Source organism: Malaclemys terrapin, chromosome 11 (assembly GCF_027887155.1).
Source record: "Malaclemys terrapin pileata isolate rMalTer1 chromosome 11, rMalTer1.hap1, whole genome shotgun sequence".
NCBI classification, from domain to species: Eukaryota; Metazoa; Chordata; order Testudines; family Emydidae; genus Malaclemys; species Malaclemys terrapin.
This window is the reverse complement of record NC_071515.1, coordinates 77,952,821-77,965,682: the sequence shown is the minus strand read 5'-3', so window position 1 is coordinate 77,965,682 and position 12,862 is coordinate 77,952,821. Positions and strand designations below refer to the sequence as shown.

The window sequence follows — 12,862 nt, the reverse complement described above, 5'->3', positions numbered from 1 at the left end:
TATTTGTATACAAGCATGAAAAGAAGCCACCGCCCAGCCCAGCCTCTGGCTTTGTAACCGGTCTCTATTTTATTAGGTCCTTTTTATAGGAAGGGACTGTACAAGGCAACAGAGCAGCGACACAACTACCCCTGGCTTGTACGGCCGCATGTTCTCTACATGGCATATAAAGGTACGTTCCATAGAAAGATACCTGAGTGAAGCAGAGAGCTGTGGGGGGAGATGGGGAAAGGCAGCACTGGTTGCTGGGGAGGCTGGGATGGGGTCTCGGAATCTGAGGTGTTTGCAGCTTCCTGGCATTGTGTCTCCCAGATACTTTCTGGGTGACTCCTCTCTTGGCCTTTAGACTCCAGCAAGGCCAGGGTTAAACTGGATTCGCTACTCAGGCGAATGTGCAGCAGCTCACCCAAGCTTGCTGTGCTCTTGGCCTGTATCTGCGGGTGTCTGGCTCTCCTCACTTCTGCGCTCCTCTGTTACCCGTTTAAGCTCTGCTGGACCAGCTGTAGCCCATCTCATCCCATGAAGGCTGCAATGGTGCTGCCCCAGGTCCAGATGGGCCTGACCTCTATTAGGGAATGGGAGGTGCGGAATGCGGGCACCGGCTGGCCTGTCTGAGGCAGTGGGAGGTGCGGAACGCGGGCACTGGCTGGCCTGTCTGAGGCAGTGGGAGGTGCGGAACGCGGGCACGGGCTGGCCTGTCTGAGGCAGTGGGAGGTGCGGAACGCGGGCACGGGCTGGCCTGTCTCTGGCAGTGAGAGGTGCGGAACGCGGGCACTGGCTGGCCTGTCTGAGGCAGTGGGAGGTGCGGAACGCGGGCACTGGCTGGCCTGTCTGAGGCAGTGGGAGGTGCGGAACGCGGGCACTGGCTGGCCTGTCTGAGGCAGTGGGAGGTGCGGAACGCGGGCACTGGCTGGCCTGTCTGAGGCAGTGGGAGGTGCGGAACGCGGGCACGGGCTGGCCTGTCTGAGGGAGCTCAGGGCCTGCTGGAAGTCCAAGCTATGGTGTGGGTACGTTACTAGTTGGGAACCATCAGCCCCTGGGATTTGAGGTGTCTGCATAGAATTCCTCTCCTGGGACCCCATCGAGCCATAACTTCCTACTGTCCATGCAGAGGCTCCATTGTGCACTGGCTCCCTGCGGCATGCTCTTGCTCTGCTATTTGCAAGCAGCCAGGCTTGCATGGCTAGGGGCATGAGCAGCAGCATTACAAGCGGCTTTGGTTCTAGTCTAGCCAGAGTCTGAGGGCCAGGAGCTCTGGGGGCGGGGGATGTTAATGACACTTGTCCGTGTGGAGAGAGCATCGGGGAAGCAATGAGGAGCTCTGCCCTCTGCAGCAAATGCCACACACGTCAGTAATCTGAGTGACCGGGCCAGCTGTGAGAGGCCACGCTGCGAGGCGTGTTCCAGGGAGGATGCCAGGTGCATGATTGGACAGAGCGGGATTGTCTCTGCAACAGCTGCTCCGGCCGAGCTGGTCTAGGCCCTGCCAGGCTGGATGAGAGCCCAGGGTCATCCAGCCCAGTATCCTGTCTCCACTGCTGCTTCCCAGGCCTGGGGAGTTCGGGGTAACCTGCCTCCAGGGATGTCTCCTACTCCTCCGGATTAGAGGTCAGCTTGTGCCAACTGTGACAGAGTTTTCCTGTTGAAATGGTTTAATCCACGGCCATGTGGCCAGGCTTCTTGGCCACTGACTGTCGGGCAGACGGCAGCGGAGCCAGGGCACAAAGTGGGAGGGGACCCGGGGGAGAACACACAAGTCCCGCACTAGTGCTGATGGCCCCTCAGCAGCACAGTGAGGACTGCAGGGGCCAAGGCAAGGCTCACCGTCCCCCACCCTGGGCTGCCCACAGTCTGTGGAGCACTGCAGCCCAAGTCGGGGTGCTGAGAGCCCGCATGGCCAGTTGACCCAGGAGGCTGTAGAGGTGCAAAGACCCTCCTCATGGGGAGAACATTGGGCATATGCTGGGGGCAGCTCCATAGCCTGCCAGACCCTCGTGTCTGTTTTCCCCAGTGCACGCAGCCTCTGAGCAGTGACCCCAGTGTAAATATCACAGGGAGATCTCACGGCTCCTGCTGCCCCAGCTAGGGAGGAGATGGCCTCACCTGGACGGAGCCCAGCTCCTCTAAACCTCCGGAGTATCCCAGTAACTCCAGCTGTGATATGAGATCTCTGGATAGGGGAGCTTGGTGTCTGGGCACCAGCGGCTAGACACAGCTGGAGCAAGCCATGGAGACGTCGTCCCGGCGTGGGAGACTTCACCCCCAGCTTGCAGGCTGGAGGCTTTTTGATGTACCGGTAACAAGCTCCTGCTGCCTACATGAGAACGAAGCATTCCCGGATTCAGCATCGTACTAGGAGGTGACATCTTCCAGAGAGAACCTGCGCCTTGATGAATGACCTTGGGAGTGGAGGCCAGCTGTTCCCAGGCCGCCAGCCGCTCCTAGGCCACCAGCCGTAGCGGGATGTGTCTTAAGTGGCTCAACGTGGCAGTACGCCCAGAGTAGGAGCAGTAGTTCTCTGTCATGACAGTAGCCTGAGGCTCAGTGGGTTAGGTGCCTTCCTGGCTGTGGTACAGGGTTGGGGAATGAAGGGCCCGACCTGGAGACCTGCGACGGGAATGCGGCAGTACGCACGGCCCTTGCTGTGAGCGTCTCGGTGAAGAGTACTGACCGGGCTGCATGGGAGCCCTGGAGGAGCGGTCAGAGGCACAGCCTGGCCCCCTCCCGGCGCTCGCAGCTGCCGCTGCCCCTTGGCTGTGCATGAAGCATGGCCGGGAACCTCTTGGTGGTTGGGGAGAGATTTGAGCCGATCCTGCTGGATCACTGGCCAAGCAGCTGGGGTCAAGGAGGAGATTGGTTCGGTGACGCATTCGACAAGCCCTTGGGAAGGGGGTTTGTCCAGGAAAAGGGTTTGCCCGACCCGGGTGAGCTCTCTTGCGCCAGGCATCCCTGTAATCTGAACATCAGAAACCAAGGAGCAGAGAGAGCCCATGGGAGAGCGCGGTCATGGGCAAGAGAAGGAGCAGCTGGGAGACGTGCCCAAGGGAGATGATCAAACGAAGCGTAGAGCAGCAAGAGGAAACACGCTGGGTTTCTGGAGCAGAACTTGGAGGGAGAGGAAGAGAGCAGAACAGTGGTTGGACGGGGAGCTGGCGGGGCTGCAGTGTACCTCCTCCTGGGGTTAAAGGCTCTCCTGCTGATCGGTGTAACAGCTCCAGCCCTGGGATTTTGGCCCGTGCTTTCTCGAGAGTGCAGCCTCCAAGTCTGGTGCTGTCCCAACCATTCCACTTCTGCTTGTTCCTAGGCTCGTGCTTTGTGGCCAAGATTACGAGAAGAGGCAGACTGGGTCAGAGCAAGGGTCCATCCAGCCCAGTGTCCCGTCTCCGACAGTGGCCAGTGCCAGGTGCCCCAGAGGGAATGAACAGAACATGATCCATCCCCTGTCATCCTGCCCCAGCCTCTGGCAGAGCAGGGGGTTGCCTCCCTGACCATCCTGGCTAATAGCCATTAATGGACCTGTTCACCAGGAACGTATCTAGTTCTTTTTTTTCAATCCAGTTATACTTTTGGCCTTCACAACATCCCCTTGCAAGGAGTTCCACAGGTTGTGTGCGTGTTGGGTGAAGAAATACTTCCTTTTGTTTGTTTTAAACCTGCTGCCTGTTAATTTCATCAGGTGACCTCTGATTCATGTGTTATGTGAAGGGGTAAATAACCCTTTCCTAGTCACTTTCTCCACACCAGCCATCATCTTATAGACCTCAGTCATGTCCCCCCTTAGTCGTCTCTTTTCCAAGCTGAAAAGTCACAGTCTTACTAATCTCTCCTCATACGGAAGCTGTTCCATCCCCCTAATCATTTTTGCTGCCCTTCTATGACCATTTCCAATTATCTCTTTTTGGGGATGGGGTGACCAGAACTGCATGCAGCGTCCCGGGGTGGGGTACCATGGACTGGTACAGTGGCATTAGGATATTCCCAGCGTTCTGTTCACTTTTTTGACGGCCACTGCACATGGAGTGGATGTTGTCAGAGAACTATCCACACTGACTCCCAGATCTCTTTCTTGAGTGGTAACAGCTAATTTAGACCCCATCATTTCATATGTACAGTTGGGATTATGTTTTCCAATGTGCATTACTTTGCATTTATCAACATTGAATTTCATCTGCCATGTTCGTGCTCAGTTCCCAGTTTGGTGAGATCCCTTCGTAACTCTTCACAGTCTGCTTTGAACTTAACTATCTTGAGTAATTTTGTATCGTCTGCAAATTTTGTCACCTCACTTCCATTTTCCAGATCATTTATGAATATGCTGAACAGCACCGGTCCTAGTACAGACCTCTGGGGGACCCCACTATTTACCTCTCCACACTGAAAAGTGACCATTTATTCCTCCCCTTTGTTTCCTGTCTTTAACCAGTTCCTGACCCATGAGAGGACCTTCCCTCTTATCCCATGACTGCTTACTTTGCTTAAGAGCCTTTGGTGAGGGACCTTGTCAAAGACTTTCTGAAAGTCAAAGTACCCTATAGCCACTGGGTCACCCTTGGCCGCGTTTGTTGACTTCCTTGTAATTCCCCTGCCCAGCTGGGACTGGTCCTGAAGGCTGGGGAAGGAGAAATGAGACTGGAGCCGTGAGCCTAGCAGAGGACACCCCAGGCTGTTGGAGACGTAGGCTCCCACGCTTTGTATTGGTGGACGTGTGCACTGCTTAATCTGTGCTGTGGAACCTCTTTGATTGCAAATTAAAGACTGGCCGCACGGCGTGCCCAGGTCTGAGGGGCTTGAGGAGAGGACGCTGTGCCCAGGCCGGGTGGCTGTGGCTGTAGGTCTCTGTGTTTGTGTTTGGAGGGGAGGCAGGGTTACATCTTAGGGCGACAGACAGCAGCAAGGGCCAGGAAGGAAAGTATCCGTCCCCCCCCCAAGCCAGTGTGGGGGGAATGCACGGAGCTGTGTGGGTGCAGCCCCACAACTACCCCAGCTTCGAGCGCCATGGAGAATCTGTACACAGGGGACCTGAGGGTTTCTCCAACTGTTGGTGCAATTCCTTGCCGACCAGGCCCTGCCCTGCTGCTTCCCAAGAGAGGTGCAAAACAGGTGGGGTCAGTGCCTCTCTCCCCCACCCTCTGAAAAAGGAGAGACCGACTCTTCCTGGAGCACCTGACGACGGGCCTTGCAGCTGGGCTGAGCCAGGCACCAGCGGCTCTCCTTGCAGCTTCCGGGGCCTATGGGATCCGGTGTCTCCTGGCTCCGGCTGGCGGGCAGCGCTCATTGGTTACCGTGTCCAGTGGGCACTTCGGTGCTTTCTCTGGGGCTGCCCGTTAGCTGGGGAGGAGCTGCCCGTAGACAGCCGCACAGCTCCCTCCGTCAGCCCCCAGCCCACACAGCACTGGGAGGCAGCTGGTGCGCTCACCCCGCCCAGCAGGCTGACGGGCCTGTCCCCACATGCTCTTGTCCTTTACTCCCATTGGACGCGCTGGGGGGCAGAGGTGTAGTTCTGGGCTTAGGCAATGGCCAGGGCCCCGCTCCTGGAGTGGTGCTACTGCAAGCCGAAGAACACCCCGAGGCCTCCCGCAGCGGGCGATTAGAGGCACCGCTGTCTAACTCAGTGAGGGGCAGCAGAGCCGGCTTGATTCTAGCCACCCAGCTGGGCCTGAGCCCCCTCGAGGGTAGTGACTAAATGGGGAGGTGCAAAACACCCCCCGAAGCGCCCCGCCTGGCAGCCCAGCCACAATCATGCCCGCAGCCCTAGGGCAGAGCGGTGCGGGGGATGCCGGGTTGGAGCCACATGGTGAGGGGCATGGGCGGCTCCAGGCACCAGCGCTCCAAGTGCTTGCCTGGGGCGGCAAGCTGCGGGGAGCGGCCTGCCGGTCGCTGTGGGGACGGTAGTCGGGGAGCGGCCTGCCGGTCGCTGTGGGGACGGTAGTCGGGGAGCGGCCTGCCGGTCGCTGTGGAGACAGCAGTAAGGGAGCTTTCAGCGGCGCGCCTGCGGGAGGTCCGCCGGTCCCGTGGCTTCAGCAGCAATTCGGCAGCGGGTATGCTGAAGCCGTGGGACCAGCGGACCTCCCGCAGGCGTGCCGCCAAAAGCCGCCTGCCTGCTGTGCTTGGGGCGGCAAAATACATAGAGCCGCCCCTGGCGGGGGGCAGTCACCTGCCTCCCAGCCCGGCTGAGATCCAGGCAAACCATCAGGTGCAAAATAGCAGCACCCCAAACAGCTACAGGCAGGTTCAAAAGAAAACAAGCATCGTGCAAAGCCACCTCGGGCAGGAAGCAGGCTGGGCTGGGCTGGGCTGGGCAGGGCGGCGTCTCTCCAGCAGCTGTCGGGACAGGGCTGTTAACGGGTGGTACAGGGGGCTGGCGTGACCCACTCGGCTGCTACTCGGGGTAGGGAAGCTCCGTGATTTGGACTTGAACGAAGAGCGAGGAGGGTGGGATGGCCATGCCGTCCTTGGACAGGAGGTGGATGTGACGATAACCTGCAGGGAGACACCAGTGAGCTGGGTCGGACCCGGCAGGCCCCAGTGGAGGAGTTGTGGGCTCCCAGGCCCGGGCGGGAGATGCTCCCCTGGGGTCTATTGTAGGGTGGCTTCCTCCAGCCTGATTTCAACTGCCCCCAGTGTTGGGTCTCCCGCCCCCTCCAGCGTCTGTACCGCGCCCTTCTCCAGAACGGAGCCCAATGTCCCCTCTTGGTTCCTCGTTAGCCCCTAACGAGTCCCATGCTTCCTTGGGCAGGGATCTCGCATCCCAAACTAGCTGAAGGTCGCCCACTCCTCTGCCCTTTCCAGCCCTCCCCCGCCCCACTGCCCGCTCCATGCTACTCTCCAAATGCCCTCCCGCCTCCGTGGGGGGGACTATCAGAGGCATGGGGGCTTGGCTCTTGTTCCAGCGCTCTCCTGGCTAGCTACTGCCCTCCTGGCCCTGGCATGCTCCCCCTGGCACTGCCATGGCCACACAGCTCTGGCTCGAGCCCCCTGCCCTGGCCGAGCCCCCAGCGGTGGGGGGAGCGAGCCGTGGGCCGGACCGAAGCAGCCGGGCCTGGCGCTCACCTAATTTGATGCTAGCAAAGGGCAGGGTGAACTGGCCCACGAAGTCGTTCCTGGACGTCTTGTCGTAATCCTCCACCACGAAGCGCACGAGGGCCAGTTCAGGGACGTGCACCTTGAACCACAGCGTCTCGCCCCAGTGGGGGTTAAAGCCTGGAGGGGGAGGCGGAGATGGGGTCAGGGCCTGGGGATGGGGTCAGCTGGGCCGGAGCTGCAGGCTGCTGGAGGGGGCCAGGCTCACCTGCCCGAGGCCGGACTCACCGTTGTTATCGACAGCCTGGGTCTCCAGCCTGGCCTGGTCGGCGGGGACGCCGTGGATCTCCACGCGCACCAGGGGGTCGACGATGGCGCTCGCCTTGCTGCCAGCCACCTTGGGGAGCTGCTGCCCGCTGATGACCTGCGGCGACACCGGGCAGCGGCCGAGGGCCCCTGAGCTCGGGGAACCGGCAGCCGTGCGGGCCCTGGGAGCTCTCCCAGAGCCAGCAGCTGGGTCCTCTGCAGGCAAGGGGCAGGCTGCTCCCCGAACACTGCCCGGGACGCTGCACCCAGGACCGGCCTCTGGGCCCCAGCTCCGTCATGGGGCACAATGAAACCTCCCCATCCCCCTGTGCCCAGACACCCCCTACCCCCTCTCCTTTCCTGCCCATAGAGAGAGGCCCCCGGGCTGCGCTCCTGCAGGAGGCTGGCGTACCTGAATCGCCAGGCTCCAGGGGCCGCCCCTGGCCCTGCTCCGGGGATTGTCGGGGTCGAAGGCGGTTTCCGCGTCCCTCAGGAAAGCCGGCTTCAGCACGTAGCCGCAGCGGGCGTTCTGCCGGAAGAGCCCGTCGCACAGATCCATCTCCGCCCCGGCCGTCTGCACATTCAGGGCCACTGCGGGGAAAGAGGCGGACGGGGCTTGTGGGGCTGCGGCAGCGGGACCCGGACGCCCCTTCCAGCCGGGGCTCCCCACGAGCTCTCAGAACATGTGCTCGTTAACCCTTCTCTCCCCCCGCCCCGCTGAACTAGCGCACAGCAGTTTAGGACAGGAAGTGAAGGACGCTGCTGTATCCAGGGCAGGAGACACTTAGCCAGGAGCCCAGCACCACTAGCCCCGCCCCTGGGGCCGGTCACACTCATGGGTTGGGGGCTCAGTGTTACCGCTCACGGGGGCCCCTGGCAGCACAGTGCCCCCTACTGCCACTGCAGCAGTAATTCAGAGGGGCCGGCCCCTGCTGGAGGATCCCACGGGGCCCCAGCTGTGCCAGGCCCCGGTCGGGTCGAACAGGCCAGCGCCCGGCTCTCCCTCGGGGTGCCCAGAGCCCCGTGGCCCCAGGCCGGGTCCCTAGGACCCTGGGGTGTTCACTTGGGATTGGGGCCCAGGGTCCCACCCCACGTCCCCCCTCGGACCCCAGCCGGGCCCTACCGAGCTGGCAGCCCACGTTCCACATCTCCTGCGGGTCATAGTTGGAGGAGTCGGTCCTCAGCCCGCTGGGGTAGATCCGCGTCAGCTGCCGGGCGTTGTGACGGACAAACTCGTTCCCTGGGGGCAGGAGACGGTGACCCCCCAGCCTCGCCGGCCCCTCCCCGACAGGGCCCCCGATCTGCCTGCGAGCACCCACAGCCACCCCCCCACAGCCCAACTGACCCCTCCCCTCAGAGACCCCCTCGCCACTCACAGCCCGACCAACCCCTTCCCTCAGAGACCCCCTCGCCCGACCGCCCCCGTCCCCCAGAGACCCCCTCGCCCACCCACAGCCCGACCGACCCCTCCCCTCAGAGACCCCCTCGCCACTCACAGCCCGACTGACCCCTCCCCTCAGAGACCCCCTCGCCCACCCACAGCCCGACCGCCCCCGTCCCCCAGAGACTCCCTCGCCCACCAACAGCCTGACCGCCCCCGTCCCCCAGAGACCCCCTCGCCACCCACAGCCCGACTGACCCCTCCCCTCAGAGACCTCCTCGCCACCCACAGCCCGACCGACCCCTCCCCTCAGAGACCCCCTCGCCACCCACAGCCCGACCGACCCCTCCCCTCAGAGACCTCCTCATCCATCTCCCCACAGCCCGACCGACCCCTCCCCTCAGAGACCTCCTCACCCATCTCCCCACAGCCCGACCGCCCCCCTCCCCCTCAGAGACCCCCTCACCCACCCACAGGGCCCCCATCTCCCCACAGGCACCCCTCACCCACTCTCCACCCACAGAGGCCCCCCACCCCACCTGTGCAGAGAGCTGATGGGCCAGGGCCGCCCCAGCCCAAGAGCCCGGCGGACGAGGGGCTGGGCGTGGGGCTGGGCGTGGGGCTGGGGCTCTGACCCAGCCACTGGCTGGACAGAGCAGCGCAGGCTATGCAGGGCCAGGGCAGTTGCACCCTGGGCTGGGGGCGCCGGCTGCCAAGGGCGGTGGATTTTGCCAGGCTGCGAGGAGCCGATGGGCTCAGAGCTGGCCCCTGACCTGGCACTGCCCTGCCCTGGCTGGGGTGGGGTGGGGGGGCAAAGCTCGGTCTCTGCAACCCAGACACCTGGGGCTTCGCTACTGAGGCTGCCCACCCATGGCTCCAGAAACTGACGGCCAGAAGGGACCATCTGGGCTGAGCCTGTCTGACGCAGGCCCGGGATCCTCCCCCCCTGCAGTGGGTCTGGGAATCAGCGACACTCTGCCCGGATCTCAAAGCACGGTCAGTATCATCAGCCCCATTGGGTGGCAGGGGAAACAGAGGCACAGGGGTGGGGGAAGGGCCTTGCCCAAGCTCCCAGATGGAAGCAGTGGCAGAGCCAGGGATAGAACCCAGGAGTCCTGGCTCCCAGCCCCGCCCCCCCCCACTCCAACCATTAGACCCCATTCCCCTCCCAGACCTGGGAAGAGAACCCAGGAGTCCTGCCCCCCCAGCCCAGTGCTGGATCTCAGGCGATCTGGCCCGTCGGGAACAGGACCCAGTTTGGTTGGCTGGGGGGCTGCTGCCAGCCGGGAGGCCAAGCTGGGGGTTTAAACACCAGCTCTGTCCCGCACCCCCTGCCAGAGCTCTGGGGTCCCAGCAGGAGAGCCCTGTGTTGGCCCTGGAGCGCTTGGACGCTCCTCTCAGCGGCTGGGATTTCTCCCGTTCGCTGCAACCGCAGTCCCCCGGCCGGGCCCCCCCCCTTACCCCTTACCCGCCTCCTTGATCAGCTTCCTGGCCTTGGCCTCGGGCAGGGAGGCCGTCTCGTAGGGCCGGCGGCGGGCAAGCGCCGTCTGGAAGCCGCAGAAGGGGACGCTGTGGCAGTAGATGATGCAGTCAGACAGCTCCTTGGCCTGGGACTTCTGCGAAGGGCCGAGCGGGTCAGAGCCTGGGGGGCAGGGCTGACGGCCAGAGGCGCCGGCACTTGGAGCACCAGCTGCCGGGCAGGCTGGGTGGGCCCCGAACACTGAGCTGCTCCTGCCCCTGGAGGTGGGCCAGTGTCCAGGGGAAGCCGCGCCTGCCGGGGCTGGCACCAGCACTGAGATGCCCATCGCTGCTGGGTGGCTGGGCCATGCAGTCGTGGGCAGAGCCCCTGGGCAGCCGATCTCAGGGTCACGAGGAGGCCGGGATAACTCCTGGCAGAAGCTCAAACCAATGGAGAAGGCCAAGGCCCGGGCGCCCTGGCTGGGTTACGGCAGCTCGGAGCCAGGCCAGGGCAGGCGTTGCTCCCAGCACCCAGGGCGATCTGGGGCGGGGATGGTGAGCCCCGGGAAGCCCCCGTGTGGGGTGCAGGAGGGTGTCGGACCACTGCACGGAGCTGTCCCTGGGGGACGCCGCTACCAGCTGGGAGCCAGCACCCATCGGGAGCAGCCGCCCAGTCACAGAGCCCCCCGCCCTGGTGCGGTGCTCCCGCCTGGGGGAGAGTGTCTCTGTACCTTGGCCTTCCTCTTGGCCTCCTGGCTCAGGATCTCTTCCTCTGCCTCCGGCCCATCATCGTCCTCGGACACCTCCCCCTCTGGGGCCTCGTCCGGCGAGTGCGCCAGGCTCTCTGCCCTCTTCCCCTTCAGAATGATCCTTCCTCTCAGCTCCTGCAGGACACCCAGGAGAGGGGCTGAATGGAGGCGAGGATGGAGGGATGGAGGGAGGGAGGGATGCAGCGGGAGGGGAGGGGATGGAGGGAGGGAGGGATGCAGGGGAGGGGATGCAGGGGAGGGAGGGAGGGATGCAGCGGGAGGGGAGGGATGCAGGGGAGGGAGGGAGGGATGCAGCGGGAGGGGAGGGATGCAGGGGAGGGGAGGGGATGGAGGGAGGGATGCAGCGGGAGGGGAGGGAGGGAGGGATGCAGCGGGTGGAGAGGGATGGAGGGAGGGGGAGGGGATGGAGGGAGGGATGCAGGGGAGGGGATGCAGGGGGGGTGGGTGGAGGGAGGGAGGGATGCAGCGGGTGGGGAGGGATGGAGGGAGGGGAAGGGGATGGAGGGAGGGATGCAGGGGAGGGGATGCAGGGGGGGTGGGTGGAGGGAGGGAGGGATGCAGCAAGAGGGGAGGGATGGAGGGGATGCAGGGGGGATGGATGGAGGGAGGGAGGGATGCAGGGGAGGGGAGGGAGGGAGGGATGCAGAGGAGGGGAGGGATGGAGGGAGGGATGCAGGAAGCCTGGCAGGGTGGACAGACACATTGTGGGTGGGGATGGCGGTGCAGACGGAGGCAGGAGAGCGCCCCCACTGGAGACGGGGGGAAATGCAACCCCCCCCGCCCCCTAGCGCAGCCCCAGCCCGAGCGAGTGCCCAGCCCAGGGCCCTGTGGGAACGGCTGCTGTGCTCAGGGCAGTGTGCTGAGGGGTGGCGTGCGGGGGTGGGAGGCAGGCGTCACCGGGGGGCGGGATGGCCAAGCCAGGAGCTCAGAGCCATGGGCCAGGCCCCGCAGCGACAGCCCCCCAGCCCGTCCCCTACCTCCGGCGAAGGCAGCTGCGTGGGGTCGTGGGCGTCGAGGGGGACCGTGAGCAGCCGCTCTCCCAGGATGCCCTTCAGGTGCTGGGCCATGAGGTCCTGCTGCTCCGGGCCGCAGTGGTTCTCCAGGGACAGGATGACGGGATAGTCGGACGCCTGCCAAGCAAAGAGCCGGCGTCTCAGGCGCCAAGACCAGGCCAGAGCCTCCAGGTCCCCTCGGCCACCAGGGCCTCCCACGGGCATCAAGCGGGGCAAGAACCCGTCTGTCTTCCTAGGGGGCGAGGCCAAAAGGTGCCAGCAGGACCAGCCCTTAGTATGAGGGGGAGAGAGCCCCTGCCCCCTCCCTGCAGCCCGTGCCCCCTACTGATCCCCCTGCCCGCTCCCTGCAGCTCCTGCCCCCTGCCGAGCCCCCACCCCGCTCCCTGCAGCATGACACCACCTAGCGCTGCAGCAGAACCCGGCGACAGGAGGCTGCAGTGACGACCTCGCCCCTTCCGCACTGCGCCCGTCCCAAAGGGTGGGAGGGAAGCTGAATGGAGCTGAAGAAACCTGGGGCCCGGATCATGCTTGCAGCACTTCAGCCAGTGCCGGGGTTTGGGCAGGTGACCCAACCTGGTGCCTCCTACCTGTCCCCAAAGCCAACGCCGTTAATCCCCAGAGAGCGTCTCTCTTCCGGCGGGACGCCCTCGCCTGCCACACTGATGCAGCCACCTCTGAGCGGGACGGGGCAGCTGCGCAACAGTCAACTCCCCTGGGGCGAGTGGCTCCCAGCGCCGAGCCCGTGGCAGCGGCTGCCACCACAAGGGGGCGCTGCAAACATGCCATAGGGCAGTGCCGGCCGTGGCCTCTCCCTTAGTGGGATCCCGCGACCCACTTAGCAAGAGGAGAAGGGTAGGGTGCTCCTGACCCCCTGACCCCCGTCGTGACCCACCCTGGGGTCATGACCCCCGCTG

General features: G+C 63.9%; 1 protein-coding gene across 1 annotated transcript in view; it reads right to left on the bottom strand.

The window, feature by feature from the left end:
• Positions 1 to 52: 52 nt before the first annotated feature.
• Positions 53 to 12,862, bottom strand: part of PLCD4 (phospholipase C delta 4) — a 29,663-nt gene continuing 16,853 nt past the window's right edge. Inside the window, exons 9-16 of the mRNA XM_054043250.1 lie at positions 11,913 to 12,065; positions 10,897 to 11,049; positions 10,176 to 10,323; positions 8,450 to 8,566; positions 7,739 to 7,917; positions 7,309 to 7,444; positions 7,051 to 7,200; positions 53 to 6,480 (exon numbers count right to left, since the gene is read on the bottom strand). Of these exons, the coding sequence (XP_053899225.1) occupies positions 6,380 to 6,480; positions 7,051 to 7,200; positions 7,309 to 7,444; positions 7,739 to 7,917; positions 8,450 to 8,566; positions 10,176 to 10,323; positions 10,897 to 11,049; positions 11,913 to 12,065 (1,137 nt within the window). The 3' untranslated portion in view covers positions 53 to 6,379. The remainder of the gene's footprint in view (positions 6,481 to 7,050; positions 7,201 to 7,308; positions 7,445 to 7,738; positions 7,918 to 8,449; positions 8,567 to 10,175; positions 10,324 to 10,896; positions 11,050 to 11,912; positions 12,066 to 12,862) is intronic.